General features: G+C 39.3%; 1 protein-coding gene across 2 annotated transcripts in view; it reads right to left on the bottom strand.

Annotated features, from left to right (window-relative positions):
- Positions 1 to 24,988, bottom strand: part of ZNF81 (zinc finger protein 81) — an 86,179-nt gene that overhangs the window by 58,940 nt on the left and 2,251 nt on the right. For both annotated transcript variants that reach the window (XM_047076157.1, XM_047076158.1), the window contains exon 3: positions 21,120 to 21,358. In XM_047076157.1, coding sequence (XP_046932113.1) covers positions 21,120 to 21,191 — 72 coding nt within the window. In that variant the 5' untranslated portion in view covers positions 21,192 to 21,358. The remainder of the gene's footprint in view (positions 1 to 21,119; positions 21,359 to 24,988) is intronic.

Here is a 24,988-nt window from a genome sequence, read left to right as displayed (position 1 = left end):
TAATCAATAATATGTGAATGAGATTCTGCTAGGAGCAAGAGTGGCAGAGAGGGATAATTCTGTATGCAAGGTATGCAGGGTATGTTTCTGTTAAGGAAAAAGCAAGCAGTTTTTCCTAAAGTAAAATGACTGGTTGTTCCAGAATGAGAAAGAGGAAAACGCAGGATAAAACCTGAATGGACAACAAAAGTTGTAGAAAGTTCACAGAAAGGGAATTTTATTTGCTGTAATCAAAGTTGGCTGAGGTTTAAAAAGTTTATGTATAGGTTGTTTAAGAAGTTTTAGCATCAAATATTACACTTAAGCAAAATTAGAATTTGGGTTTGTTTCAGTCAAAATTAACCTCTGGCATTATGCATCTTTCTATATCTCTCCTTCTCTTCCATTGACCTCTAACCCAACCATCTCTCGATCCAACCCTGTAAGGTGAATTGGCCCCTCATGGTGGTCCTCTCCCCTTTACATCCCCACCGTATGAACAAAGAAGATGAAATCCCTTGTTCGATTTTCAACTGTTATACTGCACTCAAGCATGTCTCATCCTTCATCAGACCCTCAGGACCAACAATCTAATCAACCATTCCCCTCAGCACATCCTGTCTACCCTTAGTGGTCCATACTGGTATTTAAACCACCCCACACCATCAACCCCAACCTTTCAGTATATGCTAACTATACCTTATTCCCCAACATAATTAATGCTTCTCTTGAAATCTCCCAACTCCACAACTCACTTCCTCAGGATCGGGTATAAAAAAATATATAGGAGCCCTCTTCATCCCTGATAACCACCATTTTCTCCTCTACCACTTTCCGATCAGCCTTACAGACTTGGCTTAGTTCTCCCTAAAGACTCTTCTGTCCTGAGGGGCCATGCCAAGGTTAACCATAGCCATTTATTAATAATGGTTCCCAGGGGTGCCCGGGTGGCTCAGTCGGTTAAGCGTCTGACTTCGGCTCAGGTCATGATCTCACAATTCGTGAGTTCAAGCCTGGCGTCAGGCTCTGTGCTGACAGCTCGGAGCTTGGAGCCTGCTTTGGATTCTTTATCTCCCTCTCTCTCTGCCCCTCCCCCCTCACTCGCACTCTGTCTCTCTGTCTCTCTGTCTCTCTCTCTCTCAAAAATAAAGAAACATTAAAAAAAAAAGTAACAGTTCCCACAACACAAACACTGTCTGTGACCCCTATGAAACTACTTTTTTTTATAGCTGCCAGCCTACCCCTGCCTTCCTCACATGGATCTTTCCTGTGTCTTTATAATCCTTGTCTGGGACCTTCAAATGTTGAAAATTACCACTCCACCTGCTGACCACATGTCCCTTTGGAGACTTAAACAATCACTCCAAAATGAGGTGACTATGGGGTGTCCTTGAACCTCCCTGGGAAATCAGCAATTCTCTATGCACCATCTCTTTATTTAAATGTTTATTTTTGAGAAAGAGAGAGCACGCAAGCATGGGAGGGACAGAGAGAAAGGGAGACAGAGGATCTGAAGCAGGCTGTGCTGAGAGCAGAAAGCCCAACGCGGGGCTCAAACTCAGGAATGGTGAGATCATGACCTGAGCCAAATTCAGACGCTTAACTGACTGAGCCACCCAGGCGCCCCTGGGAAGCATCTCTTTATGAGAGCCACTTCACCCACCAAAGGAATTATACCACTAGAAAAAAAAATCCCTACTCAACCCTTGCCGAAGTAATAAATGATACCACTTCTACCTTAGGAGCACAGTGAGTACATTTAAACTCACTGGCCCAAGTCATTATGGAGAATGGTGTAGCTCTTGACCTCCTTCCTAGTGAGGGAGGCCTCTGTGCCACAGCCAACAACACATCTCATTGCACTTGGATACGCACCACAGGCCAAATAATCACTAAATTCAAGAAGGCTACTGTTTATAATCTTACCCCTTGCGGTTGGGAATGCATCCTTCCCAGAGTCTTAAATGCTACTATTCAGCCAGTCTTGACAAATGATTCAACAACAACAGACCTAAGAACAACTACTCCTCCAACTGACTTTGCATACAGAGGCCAAATTTGAACTGACAATTTTACCTGTGGAGACCAAATCTGGACTGAAAATCATATAGACCTGGGCATTGCTCACATCGCCTTGTTTCCAGACAAAGTTGCTTAAGGACAACCTTATGGTTATCTTGAACAAGAGGGGGTCTGACAATGTTGAATGCTGAATTCCACCTGAGCCCTGAATATAGCAACAGTTAAGAAATCATCTCACCCTTTTGTATTCTTGGAAATAACTTATGGCAAAGAATACCTTGCCCCATATACTTTAGATAAGACTTGCTGTCCACCTGTTCTCATAACCTCCATAAGACTCCTGAGTTTACCTGTGACAAAGCCAAACACAGACCTTTCTCCTTTTGTTGAATCTGCTGAAAGGCCAAACACAGACCTTCCAATTCCCCATTCTTTGTCTCATGAATGATTAACTGAGATTGGCAGTCTGTCCCACTTAAACTAGCTAGACACAGAGATAAACATTTTCTTTTCAGCTGAGACTTCCCCCAACGCAGAAACAATCCCACCTGTACATCGCCCTCCTATAACTTGTCTACTCCTCCCTATGAGAGTAAAAGGTAAAACCACCTTACTGAGACAGTCTGATCTTCAGATCTGGGGGGCTCTCCTTACTACAATAGCCTGAACAGAAATCAATCTCCTTTCTTGTTCGATTTTGTCTTTAACAGGTAAAGGCTATCGGCTGGCTGACAGGTCACATTGGAAGCAATCTCAGCCGGTGTCCCCTGACTGCTAGGGGTCCTACTTAGAAGGCTCCACCTGTTGTAAATGCCACTTTCATTCAGGAGGGACACCCTGGAACTGTACTTTATGTGTGGAAGCCAGACATTAACTTGCCTCCCCCCCTCTCAAAAAAACTCATAGTGCTTTGCATCTTAGGGGTGGTCGTAAGTGAACTGCAAGTGTTTACCGTAGAGACTGGTGGTTCAGGTAGCCCTTAAATGATTCTGGAGATCTCTCCAAAAGGAGGCTACTCTTAGTTTGCTAGGAGGAGCTTCCTAGAGGGATAAATGGCTTGGTGTTTTTTTTTTAATTTTTTAATGTTTATTTATTTTTGAGAGAGACAGAGACAGAATGTGAGTAGGTTAGGGGCAGAGATAGAGGGAGACACAGAATCCGAAGCAAGCTCCAGGCTCTGAGCTGTCAGCACAGAGCCCGACGCAGGGCTTGAACCCACGAGGTGTGAGATCATGACCTAAGCTGAAGTCGGATGCTCAACTGACTGAGCCACCCAGGTGCCCCAATGCCTTGGTATTTATGTGCACACTGAGGGAAGTTGTTCCTATAACAAGAATCATCCATAGAAAAGGTGGTTAAGAAGGGCACCTGAGTGGCTGAGTCGGTTAAGCATCTGACTTCAGCTCAGGTCATGATCTCCCAGTTCCTGAGTTCAAGTCCCGCGTTGGGCTCTGTGCTGGCAGCTCAGAGCCTGGAGCCTGCTTTGGATTCTGTGTCTCCCTCTCTCTCTCTCTGCTCCTCCCCTGCTTGTGTTCTCTCTCTCTCTCTCTCTGAAAAATAAATAAAACATCAAAAAAAATTAAAAGAAAAAGAAAAGGTGGTTAAGAAATTTGTCCTTGATTTTAGCTGAGGTGATCAATCATACTACCTTGGCCTTGGAGGGTGTTCTGGTCAGCCTCAGCTTACTGTCCGGGGTTGTCACAGATGATGAAATTGCCAAGGCAGAATCTGTGCAATTGCTAATACATGCTGTGGCACCTGGATTAGTGTCTCAGGCCAAGCAGAAAGGTTAATACAGAAACTTAAGGAGAAAAGCACCTGGCTTTGAAAGGTAAACCTTAAGGACTTATGGGGTACGTTCAGCTGATGGAGTCTAGAACCCTGGAGGTCATGGTTGAGCAAAATACTGTACAATGGCCTCATTCTGCCACTTCGGGTCCTGTTGATAATAACTTCAACTAAGTGCTGCATGAGACAACAGATTTGGCCCTAGCCTCCCTCAGTCAGATTAATCAGAGTGGCCAATGGAATAGTGTACTCATGAGAAAATTTGCAGAAGGCAAGACAATATAGAAATGAGGGGTGGACACTGTTGGGAGACAATTCTCCATGGGACTCTCACACTTCTACATGTCTTGTGGGCACAAGCACAGATTGCCCTTTTGGTCTGGACTATCACTTCAAGGATGTTCTCATTGCAAACAGCCTTGGAACATGTGTGTGCCCCGCTCCAGGGCAAAGGATAGGTTTGCTTACTACTCATTATAAAAGACTCAGGTGGGGACGCGTAAGTGGCTCAGTGGGTTAAGTGCCCAACTTTGGCTCAGGTCATGATCCCGCAGTTTGAGGGTTCGAGCCCCGCATCGGGCTCACTGCTTTTAGCTCAGAACCCGCTTTGGATCCTCTGTCCCCCTCTCTCAGCTTCTCCTCTGCTTGCGCACGCATGCACGCTCCCTTGCTCTCTCAAAAATAAACATTAAAAAAAAAAGATTTGGGTAATCTAAGTAACCCACTGTGTGTGCAAGTGTCACGTGGTCCTCTTCATGTCACCCTGTAGGAACTGGGACTTAGGGAACTGGCACAAATGCCAAGGGTATTAAGTCCTCTTTCTCTGACCCAGAAGTCTCACGTTTTCTGCCAGCATCCAGGCCACTGTGGCAGGCTTGTTTGTTAGCTTGCAAGTAGATAAAATCTCAGACCCTTCCCATTCTTGACAGAGACACAGGAACAAAATGCAATGGCACGGATGGAGCTAGGGAGTAGCACGCTAAGCGAAATAAGTCAGAGAAAGACAAATACCATATTATTTCTCTCCTATGTGGAATTTAAGAAACAAGACAAATGAGCAAAGGGGGAGAGAGAGACAGAGAGAGACAGAGAGAAATCAAGAAACAGACTCTTAACTATAGAAAACAAACTTCTGGTTACCAGAAGGGAGGTGGGGGGGCGGGGAATGGGTGAAATAAGGGATGGGGATTCAGGAGTGCACTCGTCCTGAGGAGCACCGAGTGATGAATGGAAGTGTTCGAATCACTATGTTGCACAGCTGAACCTAATATAACACTGTATGTTAACTGGAATGAAAATAAAAACTGAAAAAAAATGGAATGTGTGCACTTCATGTGGATTCTGATTTGAAGTAACCAACTTTGAAAAGACACTTGCTTCAGCTGCGTTAAAAACTGGTGTAATATTGGGGCATCTGGGTGGCTCAGTCAGTTAAGCATCTGACTTCGGCTCAGGTCATGATCTCACAGTTCGTGAGTTCCAGCCCCACGTTGGGCTCTGTGCTGGCAGCTCAGAGCCTGGAGCCTGCTTTGGATTCCGTGTTCCCCTCTCTCTCTGCCCCTCCCCTGCTCATGCTCGGTCTTTGTCTCTCTCTCTCAAAAAAAATAAACATTAAAATTTTTTTTTAATTGGTGTAATATATTGGCAGACCTCAATTAAAAAAAGTGAAAAAACAAACAAACAAGAAATAATATAGAAATGATGTCTAGAACAATTCCTGCCTGGAGAACAGGGGACAGAGAAAGAATTATGACTAGTAAATAAAGTGAGGTGGAAATGAAGACTTTAAAATCTGCTAGAGAAAAAAAGCAACAAAAACAGGGAAGACAGGAAATTCAATATACATAGAATTTGTGTCCCTAGACTGACCCAAACAAATTGAACAGACAAGCTCTCAAATAAAATTCAAGGAAAGCTTACAACAAGTAAAAGAACTCTTGAAATAGCAGTATACAAATCTTGTCATTACTCATACTGGGCAGTTAGTAGATACTGTTTCAATAATTGGAATATTAATTATATTTTTATAATAGTAACCACTGAAAGAACCAAAAAAGAATTCAACCCTCCCAAATTACTAGAAGGAACTCAAAACAAAGCAAAACAGACCATGTAGTGAAAGATATTTTAAAAAGCAGCATTAAAATTAGAAGACGTCATGGGGCGCCTGGGTGGCGCAGTCGGTTAAGCCTCCGACTTCAGCCAGGTCACGATCTCGCGGTCCGTGAGTTCGAGCCCCGCGTCGGGCTCTGGGCTGATGGCTCAGAGCCTGGAGCCTGTTTCCGATTCTGTGTCTCCCTCTCTCTCTGCCCCTCCCCCGTTCATGCTCTGTCTCTCTCTGTCGCAAAAATAAATAAACGTTGAAAAAAAAAAATTTAAAAAATTAGAAGACGTCAGGGGCACCTGGGTGGGCTCAGTCAGTAAAGCATCTGACTCTTGATTTTGGCTCAGGTCATGCTCTTATAGTTTGCAGGTGCAAGCCCTGCATTGGGCTCTACGCTCATAATGTGGAGCCTGCTTGGGATTCTCTCTCTCCCTCTCTCTCTCTCAAAAATAAACATTTTTTTAAAATTAGAAGACATATAAAACACACTGTTCATATGTTGTATAGCAAAAATGCTCTACAAAAACGACTCAGAGTGATAATGATAAAAAGGATGAGCAAATGCCAGCAGAAAGGAAGCAAGGTCTCCATTTTAATATCAATCAGAAGAGAATTCTGGGACAACAAAATTAAATAAGACAGAGGAAAACACTTTCTAAATAAAAGACTCAATCCAAAATAAAGAATTCTGGACATCATCAATGTATAAAGACGCATCCACAAAAAGGAAGCAAGGTCTCCATTTTAATATCAGTCAGAGGAGAATTCTGGAAAAGTATGAAACAAGACACAGGAAGGCAATATATAAAGATAAAGGACTCAATTCAAAATGAAGAATTCTGGATGTCATTAATCAAACCCCATTGTGTCAGTGACAATCCCTACTGTGAGTCTGGGGAAGGAACCGAAGTGTGAAATGCTCAACTTTGATACTTTTTAAAATCAAGAATGGATGTTGAATTTTATCAAATCACTTTTCTCCAATGGTATGTTAATATGGTGAATTACCTAGAGATTTCATAATATTGAACCATGTGCTCAGAAAGAAAGCATTTTTAAGGAACTGCTAGATTCCGTTTGATAATATTTCATTTATAATTGCCCCGTCACTATGCACAAGCGAGACTGATCTGTAGCGGGTGTTCCCTTGGTCAGGCTTCTGTACCAAAACATTAAACAGAAAGTATAATAGACCCTAGGGAAAGCAGGATTCTCGCAGGGATATAGAGTATGTAGGGAGAATGGAGGCTTGGAGCCCAAGAAACAAAGAGTTGAGGGCTGGGAGGTTGGGTTAACTGAGACTCCTCGGATGGGCAGAGAGGAACGGTACAATGGGGGAGGGCTATAGGGGGAGTGACACCCCCAACCCCAGTTTGAGGAACCAAGTCCCTGGCCAAAAACCCAACCAACAGGAGAGGACATTAAACATATATAGAACAGAAGGTCTTGTCTGTGAGCTTACAGGAATTACTTATCTGGTGAAACACCTTGGCTGGAAGTGGATCAGGAGTCGAGGGGAGAATTTTTGACATGACAAATGTGACTGCACGTTATATGCTTTGGGAAGGTACCAGCACAGAAGAGGAAAGGTGATGATACAGGAAAGAGAGGAGATACCTATATGGGGGGTGGGAAGGGGTTCAGTGGAGAGCTCATTTCTTTTTAACAGAAAGGAAAGTTCATGGGCACAGGGAGGGCAGATGTAAAGGCATTCAACCCTATCATTTTCCCTCTACCTGCAAGTTTTGCTTTACTGCATAAACTTAAAAATGTGCCACTTGAAGCTCACCTGTTATGGACTGGATGCTTGTGTCCCCCTAAAATTCCTATGTTGAAGCCCTGATCCCAATGACTTGGTATGCAGAGATATGGCCTTTGGAAGGTAATGAACACATGACCTTATGAGGATGGGGCCCTAATGATGGGATTAGACTGGGGCCTTTAATATGACGGCCCTTATAGGAAGAAACACCAGAGAACCTGTTGGCTCTCTGCAATTCCCGTCCGCGTGCACACAAAGAAGAGATCACGTGAAGAAAGTGAGATGATGGTTACCTACATGCCAGGTCCTCACTAGAACCCAACCCTGCTGGCATCAGAATCTCCGACTTCCAGTCCTCAGAATTGTAAGGGAAAAAATATTGTTGCTTAAGCCACCCGGTCTAAGGTATTTTATTATGACAGCTCGAGCTAAGACACCCTCTATGTCTTTTGTAAAATTGTTTTCTATTTAAAACATATTCATGTAGAAGCTCCTGGGTGGCTCAGTCAGTTAAATATCTGACTTCAGCTCAGATCATGATCCCATGGTTCACGGGTTTAAGCCCCACGTCAGCCTCTGTGCTGACAGCTCAGAGCCTGGAGCCTGCTTCGGATTCTGTGTCTCCCTCTCTCTCTGCCTCTCCCCTGCTCGCACTCTGTCTTCCTCAGTCTCTCAAAAAATAAATAAATGTTAAAAAAAATTAAAAACATATTCATGTAAAATATTTTAATGTTTGCAGATATTATTTATTTTTGCTAGCTTTTTGCTTTTTATTTTTAATTCTCTGTGGTTGTAGAATATCACCACCTACATTATAGCAAAGCTTTAGATTATTTTGCTTTGTGTGACCAAGGGTAGGTTAAAATGGCTAAGGGTAGAATTAACTACTTCTGCTAGTTTCTTTTTTTTTTTTTAACGTTTATTTATTTTTGAGAAGAGAGAGACAGAGCATGAGCGGGAGAGGAAAGAGAAAGAGGGAGACACAGAATCTGAAACAGGCTCCAGGCTCTGAGCTGTCAGCACAGAGCCCAATGTGGGGCTCGAACTCACAGACCGCGAGATCATGACCTGAGCTGAAGTTGGACGCCCAACCGACTGAGCCACCCAGGCGCCCCAACTACTTCTGCTAGTTTCAATTTTACATACTTTAAGGATAGCTATCATCAGCTTTAAGGGTGTTGATCATTTTTATATTTCTTAGCATTTAATAGTTTGAACCATTTACCTTCATCCCTTGTGATATATTTCACCTTCCATTCCCTCTGGTCTGATATTAAAAATGCAGCTCCAGGTTTCTACTGGTTCTTATTTGCCAAGTCTATCATTTTCTATTCCTTTATTTTCACATTTCCTCCATCTTTTCATTTTAAGTGTAACTAGAGTTTATAAAATAATGCTTGACCTTGGACGGTTTTTGCTTTTCTTTCCCATCCAGTCTGAGAATCTCTTTCTTTTAAGGAATGATTTTAATGCATTCATAATATGTGATTACTATAACACTAGGACTGATTTCTGCTATTTATATAGTTCTTTTCGTTTCTTTTAATCTCCTTGACAAATCAACTTTTGGGTGTTTCCCTATTTAATGCTCATTTGAAAATTACCCATTCTATTTTCATTTTTCTGCTCACTTATTCCAGCATAAGACCATAGTTATATGTATGTTTCTCTAACAAGCTCTAGCAATATCTATATCTTTATCGTAATAAGAATAACAGAGGGGCACCTAGGTGGCTCAGTCAGTTGAGCATCTGACTTTGGCTCAGGTTAGGATCTCACAGTTCATGAGTTCGAGCCCCACATCAGGGCCCAATTCAGATCCACTGTCCTCCTCTCTCTCTGCACCTCCCTGACTTACACTTTCTCTCTCTCAAAAATAAACAAACATTAAAACAAAAAAACAAAAGAATAAGAGAACCACAGTATTCTTTGTTTTTCCTTTTACCCACTCTCCAACTACCTCTTGTGTATAGAATTATAATTTCAGGTCCAATTTGTGATGATATACACTCATATATTTGCATTGTTATTTTTCCTTTAGATAATAGAAACAAAAACTGATGTCAAGAATATATTTGAAGAAAATATTAACACACTAATGGGAAATGCAAAGATTACTTGAAAAAATATAGATGACATACCTTATTCTTTAGCAGGAAATCTGAATCGTCATAAAGGGACAAATGATTCTACCTTAAAATATAAATGTAATGCAAGCTCACTGACAACAGCAAGGAGATTTGTTTTTAAATTTGGCAAGCTGATTATAAATTGTGTACAAAAATTAAAACAATCAAGAGTACAGTATATTTCTGATAAAGAAGGGTAATCAGAGACTTAGTCCTACAATCTATTAGAATAAATTATAAATATAGGGGAATTAGAATCACAAAGATTATGACTATTATTAGATCAATGGAACAGAATAAGGTCCATAAATACACCCAGAGTTACATATTAGAATATATACATATACTAATGTAGTATTGTATGTTAGTGGGGAAAATATAGGTCATTCAATAAATGGTGTTGCGACAGATCAATAGGCATCTTGAAGAAAATGAAAATGGATCTCTACCTTGGGGTGCCTGGGTGGCTCAGTTAAGCGTCTGACTTTAGTTCAGGTCATGATCTCATGGTTCGTGGGTCTGAGCCCCACACCGGGCTCTGTGCCTGGAGCCTGCTTCAGATTCTGTGTCTCCCTCTCTCTCTGCCCCTCCCCTGCTCACAGTCTGTCTCTCTCTGTCTCTCAATAATAAATAAATGTTTAAAAAAAATGGATTCCTACCTAAGGCTTTAAAACAACCACCGAAAATCTAGATAGTCAGAGAAGTAGAGGTTAAAGGTAAAAACATTAAAGTCCTGAAAAAAAAAAAACTGCTCAAGCATAGCTGAGCATTGGGGAAAGCCTTCCTAGTTATGATACAAAACTTGGAGGACATAAAAGATTCATAAACACAATTACGTAAAATACCTGGAGAAAACACCAAAATTTTCATTTAAGAGACAAATGAGGACAAATATTTGGGTCTCCTATAAAAGACAAAGAGCTACTCTCCTTAAGATACAAATAGCAACAACCTAGGGGTGCCTGGGTAGCTCAGTTGGTTAAGTGTCCAACTTTTTATTTTGGCACAGGTCATGATCTCATGGTTGTGAGATCGAGCCTGCATCAGGCTCTATCCTGACAGAAAGGAGCCTGCTTGGGATTCTCTCTCCCTCTCTCCCTGCCCATTCCCTGCTCGCATTCTTTCTCTCTCTCTGTGTCTCTCTCTGTCTCTCTCTCTCAAAACAAATAAACATTTAAAAAATGGCAACAACCTAATAGAAAAATGGGCAAAGAAAATTTAAAAACAGCACAGGAAAAATAATATAAATGGCTCTTTTAACACAGTCAAATATATTTAACTTTGGCCATACTGAGAGTAATGCAAATTAGATCCATAATGCAAATTAGATCCATACGGAGACACCATGTTTTCATCTATCTAATGTGCCCAAAAGAAAAAACAAATATGACAAGATACTGTACTCCACCGGGTATGGTAAAAACAGGCACTCTTCTGTAACTGATAGAAACCACAAGGAAGGCCAAAATGCCAGGGTGCCTGGGTGGCTTGGTCAGCTGAGTGTCCGACTCTTGACTTCAGCTCAGGTCATGATCCGAGTGTCATGGGATCAAGCCCCAAGCTGAGCTCTGTGCTGAGTGTGGAACCTAAGATTCTCTCTCTCTCTCCCCCTCTGCCCCTCTCACTCGTGCATGCTCTCTCTCTCCAAAAAAAAAAAATGAAAATGCATTATTAATTTCTTCTGAGAATTCCATTTGCAGATATTTCTCTTTAAACACACTCCCTTTTGTGTCAAGTGAAATATGTATAAGGATTTTCATTGCAGCACTGTTTGTAATAGCAAAAGATTGGACAGATCTTAAATGTCCATAAAGAGGAGACTGGTTATATTTTGATATATCCACATATTAGAGTAAGATTTCAATTCAGTCTTTAAAAAGAATATGTAACTCATTACATCTACTAACACTGAATGATCACCAAGATTTATTAAGTAGGAAAAGCAAATATTGAAAACTCAAAAATGGATATAGAGGTGTGAGTGTGTGAGTGTGTGTGTGCGTGTGTGTGCATCTGCCTTTGCAAAGGGTATATGGGAGACTGGGGTCAAAATTAGAGGGTATAGTCATACACTGTTGGTGGGAATGCAAACTGGTACAGCCACTGTGGAAAACAGTGTAAATGTTCCTCATAGAACTACCCTATGATTCAGTAATTGCACTACTGGATATTTCCCCCCAAAATACAAAAACACTAATTCAAAGGGATACAGGCACCCCTCTGTTTATAGCAGCATTATCTACAATAGCCAAATTATGGAAGCAGCCCAAGTGTCCACCCATAGATGAATGGATAAAAAAGATGTGGTATACACACACACACACACACACACACACACACACACACACACACTGGAATATTACTCAGCCATAAAAAAGAATGAAATCTTGCCATTTGCAACAACATGGATGGATCTAGAAAGTATAATGCTAAGTGAAAAAACCCAGTCAGAGAAAGGCAAATACCATATGATTTCACTTATATGTGGAATTTAAGAAACAAAACAAATGTGCACAGGAAAAAAGAAGAGAGAGAGAGACAAATCAAGAAAGAGACTCTCAACTATAGAGAACAAACCGATGGTTACCAGAGGGGAGGTGGGTGAGGGGTTGGGTTAAATAGGTGAAGAGGTTTAAAGAGTACACTTATCCTGATGATCCTGATCCTGAGTAATGTACAGAATTGCTGAATCATATATTGTACAGCTGAAACTAATATGTATATTAACGATACTGGAATTAAAGTTAAAAACTTAAAAAAAATTTTCTTTTCAAAAGATTTTATTATGAAATATACTATTCATGTAAAAATATATGAAACATAAATATTTGGCTTACTGATTATTCAAGGCAAATACCGACTAATTCTCACCCTAGTGTGGAAACAGAACAGTGCTAGTTCCTTGCCCAGAAGCGTTCCTCATGCCTCTTTCCTCTCCCCGACCCCTAACTCCCGCCAGTCAAGAAAACTACTGTCCTACCTCTGATGGTAACCACTTCCTTGATTTACTTTCTAGTTCGACAACCTCACCATACACCCCTGTACAATACAGATTTTTTTGGCCTGCCTTAAACTTTATGCAAATTGAAATAACACAAATTTGTTTGTGTCTGGCTTCTTTTACTCAGTATTATGTTCACTTTATTTAACCAGTCTACTGTTAATGGACATTTAAGCTATTTCTAGGTTCTGGCTGTTGCAAGTAATGCTACAGGAAGCATTTATACACGAGTCCTGGTACATCAGCCAAGGGTTTCTGTTGCACATTTTCCTTGGAGAATTGTTTCCTCATATGGTCTACATATGCTTGGAGGAAGAAGGCTAAAATGTCTTCCAAAGAGACTGTGCCAATTTATAGCCCCACCAGCAGCACAGAACTGCAGATATAAGCTAATGTATCAACAGCTGTATGCGCTGACACGAGCATATGAGCCACTGATATGGCTCTTTATCCACTCAACACTTGTCATTGTCAGTCTTCTTAATCTTAGCCATTCTGGTGACAGTGTAGTGGTATTACATTGTGGTTGAAATTGTGCATTTCCCTAATGACTAATGAGATTGAGCCCCTTCTCAGGTGTTTATTAGCTATTTGTGCATCTTCTTTGGTTACGTGTCTGTTCAAATAAATTCTCTGAACTACTGGGTAGTCTGCTTTTTCTTACTGTTTTGTTGTTCTTTATATATTCTTATATAAGTCCTGTCTTGTCTATTTCTTCTCCTACCCTGAGGCTTGTGATCCTCTTAATGGAAGTGATTATTGTAAAAGTCAGGGTAGTAGTTATCTTTGGGAGTAGGGAGATCCTGGAATGCTGAGTAAGGATACTTTCTAGACCTATCGTGAAAAATCACTGAGCTATACATGTGTGTTTTGTACACTTTTCTGTATATATGTAAGATGTATTTTACAATAAAAAATTTTACATATAGGCTTAAGCTATGACCCATTAACTCCACCCCTATATATATAGTTAAGAGACAGGGGTACACATGTACATGAGGAGACATGATAAAAAGTGTTCATGGCAGCATTGTTTGTAATTCATACTGTATTTCACCAAAAGACTTAAAATTAATAAAACTGATAAGTTTAGTAGGCCACCATTCATGAAATAAAAAGGATAAAGAATGTGCTCACAGATGCTTTTATTTACATAAAAAACCCTAACCATTCAGAGAAAAGTAACTAAATTGGTTAGAATATATTAGAGAGAACCAAGCTGAGAGGAGAAAGATGGTAAGAGAATTTAGACTGTACACTTTTACATTTTTAAATTTTATACAGTTTTATATTTTTTTAACTTTTGAGCCATGTGTCCATATCATTATTCAAAAAATTAAACTAAAAAAACTATTACTAATATCCTTACACTGATAAGACACTACACCCATAAAGCCTTTATAAAATTCTGAAAACAGGGGGCACCTGGGTGGCTCAGTTGGTTGAGCATCGACTCTTAATTTCAGCTAAGGTCATGATCCCAGGGTCATGGGATTGAGCCCTGTGTTGGGCTCCATGCTGAGCGTGGAATCTGCTTAAGATGCGTGCTCTCTCTCTCTCTCTCTCTCTCTCTCTCTCTCTCTCTCGCCCTCTGCCCCTCTCCCCTGCTCTTTCTCTCTCTCTTAAATTAAAAATATTCTGAAAATAAAAAGAGCTATTTGAAATAAAAATATAAGTATTAATGAGCAACACAAAAGAATACCTGGGAGATAATTTTTTTTTAAAAAAACAACTAGAAAAGAGAACAAAAGAAAAAGAAATGAAAATCAGAACAAAGAATTTTTTAAAATGGAGAACCAACAACCAAATAACCGTTTTTCTGTAAAGCTGAGAAAAATGTGTGCGTGAATAGAAAAGGACTAGACTGGAAACTAGGCTTTTAAAACTCTCCACAATTGTGGCACCTGGGTAGCTCAGTCAGTTAAGCATCCGACTTTGGCTCAGGTCATGATCTTGTGGTTTGTGGGTCAGAGCCCTGCTTTGAGCTCTGTGCTAACACCTCGGAGCCTGGAGCCTGCTTCAGATTCTGTGTCTCCCTCTCTCTGTACCTCCCCACCCCCACTCATGCTCCCTGTCTCTCAAAAATGAATAAACATTAAAAAAAAATTAACAATAAAATTCTGCACAAAAATGATTTCCAACCTAGAATTCTATAATCAGCCAAAAAGATATATTTTAGTGTCAAGGTCAAGTAAGTATATTTCCGTGGCATGTATTACTTTTTTATTTCTATAAATGTACTTATACAATTATAGATAGTAAATAATATATTCTTGCATGAAATTGTCAAACATACAAAGTTTCATAAAATCTACCTGTCATGCATCCATTCTCAGGGATAGACTGAAGAATGTACTCCCACAAAATGAGGGGGTAAATCAAGAAAGAGGAAGACACAGGACCCAGGAAACAGGAAAGAAGGCAGAGGATCCCCGGGAAAGGGGATAGGACACAAGACAGAGGTAAGAAAGATTGTTTAGGGGATGGCAAATGTATTACCAAGGTAATAGCTGCGGGTGAAGCTGAGAGCTACCTGACCAGCCTTCAGCAAGTCAACCAGCTCCAGGAGGTTGTTATGAAGATGCGTTAGTATATGTTGTGTGCATATAACACTGCTGGCACATGGTAAACATGACATGAGTGTTTATAATTATTGTCATTATGATTATTACCTAATATGTCTGAATATGCAGAGAGGAGATTTAAACAACTGTGAAGAATCTGGACTTGAATCATTGATATGTATCTAGTAAAGCAAAGAAATGACTAAACGAGAAAATTATTAATTCCAGGGAAAAGAAAGAGTTGTGCGGAAACAGTAATCACAGCATAGACACTATGTGATCCAACTCTAAATAGTCACAGTAATAAACACTTATGATGAATCTGATCAAAACAATATTTATAGGCAAACGTTTATGTTGGTGGGGGTGTATGGAAAAGCTAAATCTCCACCTTCCATAATGGAAAGTCAACAGATAATTTAAGCCAAAACTTAAAAAAAAAATTGAATCCATTGAAAAGATTAAGAATGTTTGCCTCCAGCAAGCTGGAATCTGGCAGAAACAAAGCAGGGAAGAACCATTCTAAAAGTCAATTTAGACCTGAGTGGCTCAGTCGGTTAAGGAACCGACTGGCTCAGGTTACGTTCTTGCAGTTTGTGAATTTGAGCCCGCATTGGGCTCTGTGCTGACAGCTCAGAGCCTGGAGCCTGCTTCGGATTTTGTGTCTCCCTCTCTCTCTGTCCCTCCCCCGCTCATGCTCTGTCTGTCTCTCTTTCTCTAAAATAAACAAACATTTGGGGCGCCTGGTTGGCTCAGTGGGTTAAGCTTCTGACTTTGGCTCAGGTCATGATCTCACGGGGTTCATGAGTTTGAGCTCCACCTCAGGCTCTCTGCTGCCAGCGCAGAGCCTGCTTCAGATTCTGTCTCCCTCTCTCTCTGCTCCTCCCCTACTCATGCTCATGCTCTCGCTCTCTTTCTCTCTCTCAAAAATAAACAAACATTTAAAAAAATTAAAAAAAGCTTGTTCCTGAAAGGAACAGTATTCTGGAGCCAACTGGCTGGCAGTAAAGAGGGAATCACAGTATACAAAAAACCCCATCAAACTCCAGAGGAACTTAAACTACAAAATCCAGGTCATTATAGTAACTGTACTGGGTTATAATGGGAAAAAAAAGTTAAAAACGTGTAAGTAGGGGTGCCTGGGTGGCTCAGTCAGTTAAGCATTCGACTTCAGCTCAGGTCATGATCTCATGGTTCATGAGTTAGAGCCCCACGTAGGGCCCTGTGCTGACAGCTCAGAGCCTGGAGCCTGCTTCACATTCTGTGTCCCCCTCTCTCTCTGCCCGTCTCCCACTCACACTCTCTTTCTCTCTCTCTCCCTCTCCCTCTCTCAAAAATAAACATTAAAAAACTAAGAGAAAAAATAAACATTAAAAATGAAATAAAATACGACTTACAGAACTGTTTGACACCCTTTACCACTTGTAAATAAAACAAAAAACTAATTTCAAATTACAAAGTGGCAAAAAATATTCACAAAAATATACAAGAACCATAAAGGGTCATGAAACTTAATATTAAAAAAAACTTTAAAAAAACCATAAGCTATGAAACTAGAAATCAAGTAGAAACACTCTGGAAAGAACACAAACACATGGAGGCTAAACAACATGCTACTAAGCCACAAATAGTTCAACCAAGAAATCAAAGAGGAAATCAAAAAATACATACAGACAGATGAAAATGAAAACACAATGGTCCAAAATCTTTGGGACTCAGCAAAAGCACCTCTAAGAGGGAAGTTTATAGAGATACAAGCCTACCTCAAGAAGCAAGAAAAATTTCAAGTAAACAACCTAAACTTACATCTAAAGGAGCTAGAGAAAGAAGAACAAACAAAGCCCAAAGCTAGGGAAGGAAGGAAATTTTTTTTTTTTTTTGGTCTTTATCCCATTTATTTCAGGTCTGAAATAAATGGGATAAAGACCAAAAAAAAAAAAAAAAAAACCCAATAGAAAAGATCAATGAAACCAAGAGCTGGTTCTTTGAAAAGATCAACAAAATTTATAAACCTTGAATCAGAATCATCAAGAAAAAAGAATATTCAAACAAATAAAACCAGAAAAGAAAAAGAAGAAATAACAAGCGACATCACAGAAATACAAAGGATCGTAAGAGAATATTATCAAAAATTACATTGCAACAAATTGGACAAGCAAGAAGAACTAGATACATTCCTAGAAACATATGATCTCCCAAAATTGGATCCAAAAGAAACAGAAAATTTGAACAGACTAATGATCAGCAATTAAACTGAATCAGTAATCAAAAAACACCCAACAAACAAAAGTCCAGGACCAGATGGCTTCACAGGTGAAATGTTTAAAAAAGAGTTACTACCTATTCTCAAACTATTCCAAAAAATAGAAGGGGGAAGAAAACTTCCAAGTTCATCCTACAAGGCCAGCATTTCCCTGATACCAAAACCAGACAAGGACACTACAAAAAAAGAAAAATACAGGCCAATATTTCTGATGAACATAGATGCAAAAATCCTCAACAAAATATTAGCAAATGGAATCCAACAATATATTAAAATCCTAACCCATAATCAAGTGAAATTTATTCCATATATCACATTAACAAGAGAAAAGATAAAAAATATATGATCATTTCAATAAATGCAGAAAAAGCATTTGACAAAATACAGTATTCATTCATAATAAAAACTCTCAATAAAGTGGGTTTAGAGGAAACATGCTTCAACATAATAAAGGCCATACACGAAAAACCCACAGCTAACATCACAGTTAATGGTAAGAAACTGAAAGCTTTTCCTCTAAGATCAGGAACAAGACAAGGATGTCCACTCTCACCACTTTTATTCAACATAGTACTGAAAGTCCTAACCACAGCAATCAGACAAGAAAAAAGACATAAAAGGCAGCCAAATGAGTAAAGAAGAAGTAAAATATCACTATTTGCAGATGACATGATACTCTATATAGAAAACTCTATAAAGACTTCACCAAAAAACCAGTAGAACTGAAAAATAAATTCAGTAAAGCTACAGAATACAAAATCCATATATAGAAATCTGTTGCATCTCTATATACTAATAATGAAGTAGCCAAAAAAGAAATTGAGAAAACAATCCCATTTACAATTGTACCAAAAAAGAATAAAATACCTAGGAAAAAATTTTACCAAGGAGGTAAATGATCTGTACTCTGCAAACTATAAAACATTGATGATAAAAAAAAAAAAAAAAGAAAAGAAAATAACACCACCAGGGGCGCCAGGTGGCTCAGAAGGTTAAGCATCTGACTCTTATTTTGGCTCAGGTCATGACCTCACAGTTTCATGAGTTCAAGCCCCACATCGAGTTCTGCGCTGGCAGCATGGAGCCTGCTTGGGATTCTCTCTCATCCTCTCTCTCTGCCCCTTCCCCATTCGTGTTGTCTCTGTCTCTCTCAAATAAATAAGTAAACTTAAAAAAACTGAAAAAAGAAAATGACACAAACAAAAGGAAAGATACACTCAGATCATGGTTTGGAAGAATTAATATTTTTAAAATGTCCATATTACCCAAAGTGAGCTATAGATTCAATGCAATCCCTTCAAAATAGCAACAATTTCCACAGAACTAGAATAAATATTCCTAAAATTTGTACGGAACCACAAGACACCAAATAGCCAAAGCAGCCGTGAGAAAGAACTAACCTGGAGGTTTCACAATCCTGGATTTCAAGATCTACTACAAAGCTGTAATAATCAAAATATCATAGTACTGACAGAAAACCTGACACACAGATCAGTGGAACAGGAAAGAGAGCCCAAAAATAAACCCACATGTATACGGTCAATTGGTCTATAACAAAGGGAGATAAGAATATAGAATAGGGAAAAGACTGTCTTTTTCAGTAAATGGTACTGGGAAAACTGGACAGCTACATGCAAAAGAACGAAAATGGGCCACTTTCTTACAATATATGCAAAATAAACTCAAAATGGATTGAAAACCTAAATGTAAGACCTGAAACCATAAAACTTCTAAAAGAAAACACAGGCACTAATCCATATTTATGGATATTTCTCCTGAGGCAAAAGAAACAAAAGCAAAAATAAACTACTGGGACTATACCAAAATAAAAAGGTTTTGCACAGCAAAGGAAACCATCAACAAAACAAGAAGGCAACCTAGCGAATAGGAGAGGATACTTAAAAATACATATCCAATAAGGGGTTAATATCCAAAATATATAAAGGACTTATACAATTCAACACCAAAAAGGTCCAAGTTATCTGATTCAAATCTAGGCAGAGGACCTACATAGACATCTTCCCAAAAAAGACATCCAGATGGCCAACAGGCACATGAAAAGATGCTCAACATCACTAATCATCAGGAAAGTGCAAATCAAAACCACAATGAGATGTAACCTGACACCAGTCAGAATGGCTAGAATCAAATAAGTGTCGGTGATGATGTGGAGAAAAGGGAACCTTCGTGCGCTGTTAGTGGGAATGTAAATGGGTACTACCACTTTGGAAGACAGTAATTTAATTACTCAAAAAATTAAAAATAGAATTACCCTATGATCCACTGATTCCACTACTGTGTATTTACCCAAAGACAATGAAAATACTTATTCAAAAAGATATATGCACCCCTATGTTTATTGCAGCATTATTTACAATAGTCAAGATAAGGAAGCAACCCAAGTGTCTGTCAATAGATGAATGGATAAAGAAGATGTGGTACACACACACACCATAAAGAATGGAATATTACTCAGCCATAAAAACGAATGAGGGGCGCCTGGGTGGCGCAGTCGGTTAAGCGTCCGACTTCAGCCAGGTCGCGATCTCACGGTCCGTGAGTTCGAGCCCCGCGTCGGGCTCTGGGCTGATGGCTCAGAGCCTGGAGCCTGTTTCTGATTCTGTGTCTCCCTCTCGCTCTGCCCCTCGCCCGTTCATGCTCTGTCTCTCTCTGCCCCAAAAATAAATAAACGTTGAAAAAAAAATTAAAAAATAAAAAAAATAAAAAAAAAAAATAAAAACGAATGAAATCTCGATGCACCTAGCTGGCTCAGTCAGTGGCGTGTGTGACTCTCGATCTCGGGGCTGTGGGTTTAAGCCCACACTGGGTGTAGAGATTACTTAAAAATAAAATCTTTTAAAAAAGAATGAAATCTCACCATTTATGACAACACGAATGGACCTAGAGGCTATTATGCTAAGTGAAATAAGTCAGACAGAGAAAGTCAAATACCATAGGATTTCACTTATCTGTGGAATCTTAAGAACAAAACAAAACGAACCCAAAAACCAAAACAAACAGATTCTTAAAGACAGAGAACAAACTGGTGGTTGCCAGAGAAGAGGTCAATGGGGGAATGAGCAAAATAGATAAGGGGGAGTAAGAGGTACAAACCTCTAGATATAAAATAAATAAGTCACAGGGATGAAAAGTACAGCATAGGGAATAGAGTCAGTAATACTGTAATAACATTGTATGGTGACAGATGGTGAGTACACTTACTGTGGTATTTAGTAATGTATAAAACTTTCCAATCAATATGTTGTACATCTGAAACTAATAGAATATCCTATGTTAATTATAGCTCAATTTTAAAAAGTCCATAAGCTAAGATAAATAAAACAGCAATAGACAAGAGAAGGAAATTCACACAAGGGAAAGGAATGACCAATAAAAATTCCCTCATTATGCTGCTTGATTAAAATACAAGTTGTACAAATTAAAATAATCAGATACTATCTTTCATTCTGGATGAATTCCTGCCCCTGGGCACCCTTTCCTCCTCACCTCACACGGGTTGTCACATCTCCCCACAGCCAGAGCCAGGGATGGCCCGGGAGAGCTCTGGTTGGCTGGCATGTTCCCGCTGGGCCTCAGCCCTCCAGCTCTCTTCCTGATGCTCCTCCCAAGAGCCGGAAGCCAGGTGGGGTCCGTGGACTCAAACAGAGCTGCTGGGGCCGGAAGGAAGTTTCTGCAGCCTCCGCTATGGGGTCTGGCCCACGGGCTCAACAGAGACTCCAAGAAACCTGGAAAGACAGAGTCCACATAGTCAGTCATTCAGCAGTCACCCCACGAACACTTCCTGGAGGCACCCAAGTACAGTTCCTGGCACTGGATACTGCGGGGTAGACAAAGTCCAGTCAATATCGATGCTGGTTATTCATCAAAATGGAATATGAGCAAGACCATGAGATTTAGATTAAAATTAATAAAGGCTTACATTCTAGCTCTGCCAACTTTTAGCTACGAGAGTATAAAAATGTTTCTTCATTTTCTCTCTCTCAAAAATATTTTTAAAAAATTAAAAGGGGCACCTGGGTAGCTCAGTCGGTTGAGTGTCCGACTTCGGCTCCGGTCATGATCATGCAGTTTGTGGGTTTGAGCCCCACATCGGGCTAGCCTACTGCTGTCAGCGGGGAGCCCGCTTCAGATCCTCTGTCCCCCACTCTCTGCCCCTCCTCCACTTGCACTCTCTCAAAAATAAACATGTCAAAAAATGTTTCTTCATTTTCTTTTCAAAATGAGTCAAAACTACCTCATGAGGCTGTGAAAATTAAATGCAGTGCTGTTCATAAGACACTTAGCACCAGGCTGGCCCAAGTAAAACTTTTAATTCATATTAGCAAGCATTGTGATTACACGGAATCATGGAATATGCAAAAGCAGGTACCTCCCTGAATTTGCACAACAATCCTGTCCCCTACATGTTGCCATAATCATTATTATTTCATTTTATGCACACAGAAACAGGGATTTAGTGATGTTAAGTCAAACCCAGTCTACCTGGCTTCAAAGCTCACATTCTCAACACTACAACACAGTACCTTTTGTGTGGTCGGCTTAAAATAAACATGGTTCTGTTTAACAGATGTTGAAAACATGACTGCGGTTTGGAATAAAAAAAGAGGAAAGTTTCTTAAAACAGAAGAGATATGCCATAAAGAAAATATTAATAGCCTGGGACTGTAATGTTTTAATTACTTCAAAATATTCAGAGGTAAAACAGTTTCTCCTTTTACGGGGTCTAGGGAGGAGAGGATGTCTCTGTGTCTATGTTGAGGAACAATTTTATTCTGATCAACTAATGGAAGCACTATAGATTTAGTCATTCTTGGTAGGAAAGGGAAAGTATCCTTTATAAAATGAAGAGGAACAGAAGTAAGAAAGACAACAAAAATAAGAAATGGGATAAAGAGGCAACAAGAAAGTAAATAAGGAGTAAAATAAAAGGCATGATCAAGTTGAATTTTAAATACATAAACATGTTATACCAAAGAAAGAGGGACTATGCTTTCTTTTCTTATGCGCATTAACTTTTATAAAATTCCACCAAATAGTTTGGCCAGGAAGGAAATCTGGTAGATGTTTTTATACTGGGAATTGACAGGTTACATTGCCTGATCATAGTATAAGATGTTCAATATAGGGGCACCTGGGTGGCTCAGTTGATGAAGTGTCCAACTTCAGCTCAGGTCACGATCTCGCTGTTCGTGAGTTCAAGCCCCACACCGGGCTCTGTGCTGACAGCTCAGAACCTGGAGCCTGCTATGGATTCTGTGTCTCCCTCTCTCTCTGCCCCTCCCATGTTCACGCTCTCTCTCTCTCTCTCTCTCTCTCTCAAAACTAAATAAACATTAAAAAAAATTTTTTTAAGATGTTCAATATCATTAGTCATTACAGAAATGCAAAGCAAAACCAAAATATTCTATTCATTAGGAGACTGCTTCACATCCATCAGGATGGCTAAAATAAGGGGGGGAAAAAGACAGTAGTAACAGGCATTGGTGAGATGCAAATCAATTGGATCATATATTGTCAGTGGAACTGTAAAATGGGATAGCCACCCTGAAGAACAGTTTGGCAGTTCCTCAAAATGTTACTCATAGAGTCACCATATGATCCAGCAATGCCACTCCTAGGTACCTAGCCAAGAGAAATGGAAACACACGTCTGCTCCAAAACTTATATACACAACTATTCACAGCAGTATTATTCACAGTAGCCAAAGTCTGGAAACCACATAAATGTCCATCATCTGAAAATGGATAACCAAAGTTTAGTATAGCCATACAATGGAATATCATGTGGCAATAAAAAAGAAGTATTAATACATGCTACAACATGAATAAACCATGAAATCACTATCTTACTTGAAAGAAGCCAGTCACATAAGACCACAGATTTTATGATTCCACTTATGTAAAATATTCAGAATAAGCAAATACATAGACACAGAAACTTGGTTAGTAGTTGCCTAGGCTGGGAGTGTGGGGTGGCGTGAATGGTGAATATCTGCTGACGTGTACCAGGTTTCTTTCTGGGGTATTGAAAATGCTCTAAAATTAGACTGTGATAATGATTTCACAACTCTGTGAATGTACTAAAAACCACTGAACTGTATACTTTAAATGGATGAATTTTATGTTACTGGAATATATCTAAATCTATTTTGTATATCTAAATAAATCTGATTTATTTTTTAATTTGTACTTTTTTAAATAAATCTGTTTTAAAAGAAAAGGAAGGCATTCCTAAATAATCCAGGGTAAGTGGGAAGTCAATACAGAAGCCACACAATTTTTACCAGAAGTCATGGGACACACTAAAGTCATATAGAATGAAATTTACACCTTTAAATGGTTGATTTTAATTAAAAATAAATATAACAACAAAAGAACTATGTGTTCAGCCTAAAACATTAGAATTAGAAAAAACAAAACTAGGCAAAGCCCCTTCCACCAAAAAAATAAAGTAGTTGCTAATAAAAATAAAATCTTAAATAATTCAAATAAATATAATAGGGGGTTTAAAGAAAACAAAGAGCTAGTCCTTTGAAATGACCAATGTCAGAGATAACCCCATGGCAAACCAGATAAAGGAGGATAGCTTAAAACATATAATAGGTATAGATATAGATATATAGATATAGATGTAGATATAGATGTAGATATAGATATAGATATCTTTCCCAGATAAGGCAGTGTTTCAAACTACTTATTGTGGGATATTATGCATAACTGTATAGCAACATATTTTCATATTGATGTGAAACAGGTGCTTCCCTAGCAAGGTGTAAATTAACAAAGTTAATACAGGGAAAAAACAAAAGAGAACAATAAACGTATAAGAGACCAGGAAAAAAATGACATCACACAACAAATACAAATAGTAAGACTCTGAGATGTAGAAAGGAAAGGCAGATAGCCCATGGATCTCAGGGTCTGAGGAACAACACAGTGGTGAGTTCCCTAGGTTTCCTTTTCCTCCCATATATCACAAACAGGGCACTGGAGAAGCTTATAACTCAGAACTGTCAACAGGTACAGAGACAAAAACTCTGAGAAAAGCCTACTTCCTTAATCAAAGGACCAAGAAAAGGGTGGACTAACTAAACATATCCATCCCATTCCAGCCAAATACTAACAGAATACACTTTCTCTTCAAGCACCCATGCAATATTCTCCAATACCTACCACACCCAGGGTCATTAAACAAACCTCAGTAAATTGAAATCATATAGTGTATGTTCTCTAATATCATCAAACTGGAAATCAATACAGAAAGATAACAGGAAAGTGTCTAAACACTTGGAAATCAAACAATAATTTCTTTTTTTTTTAATTTTTTTTTAACATTTATTTATTTTTGAGACAGAG

The sequence above is a fragment of the Lynx rufus genome, unplaced genomic scaffold (assembly GCF_022079265.1).
Source record: "Lynx rufus isolate CCGP_SWC_20201006 ecotype Redwood Valley unplaced genomic scaffold, mLynRuf1.p SCAF_14, whole genome shotgun sequence".
Classification (NCBI taxonomy): Eukaryota; Metazoa; Chordata; class Mammalia; order Carnivora; family Felidae; genus Lynx; species Lynx rufus.
This window is presented reverse-complemented; position numbering and strand designations above follow the sequence as displayed.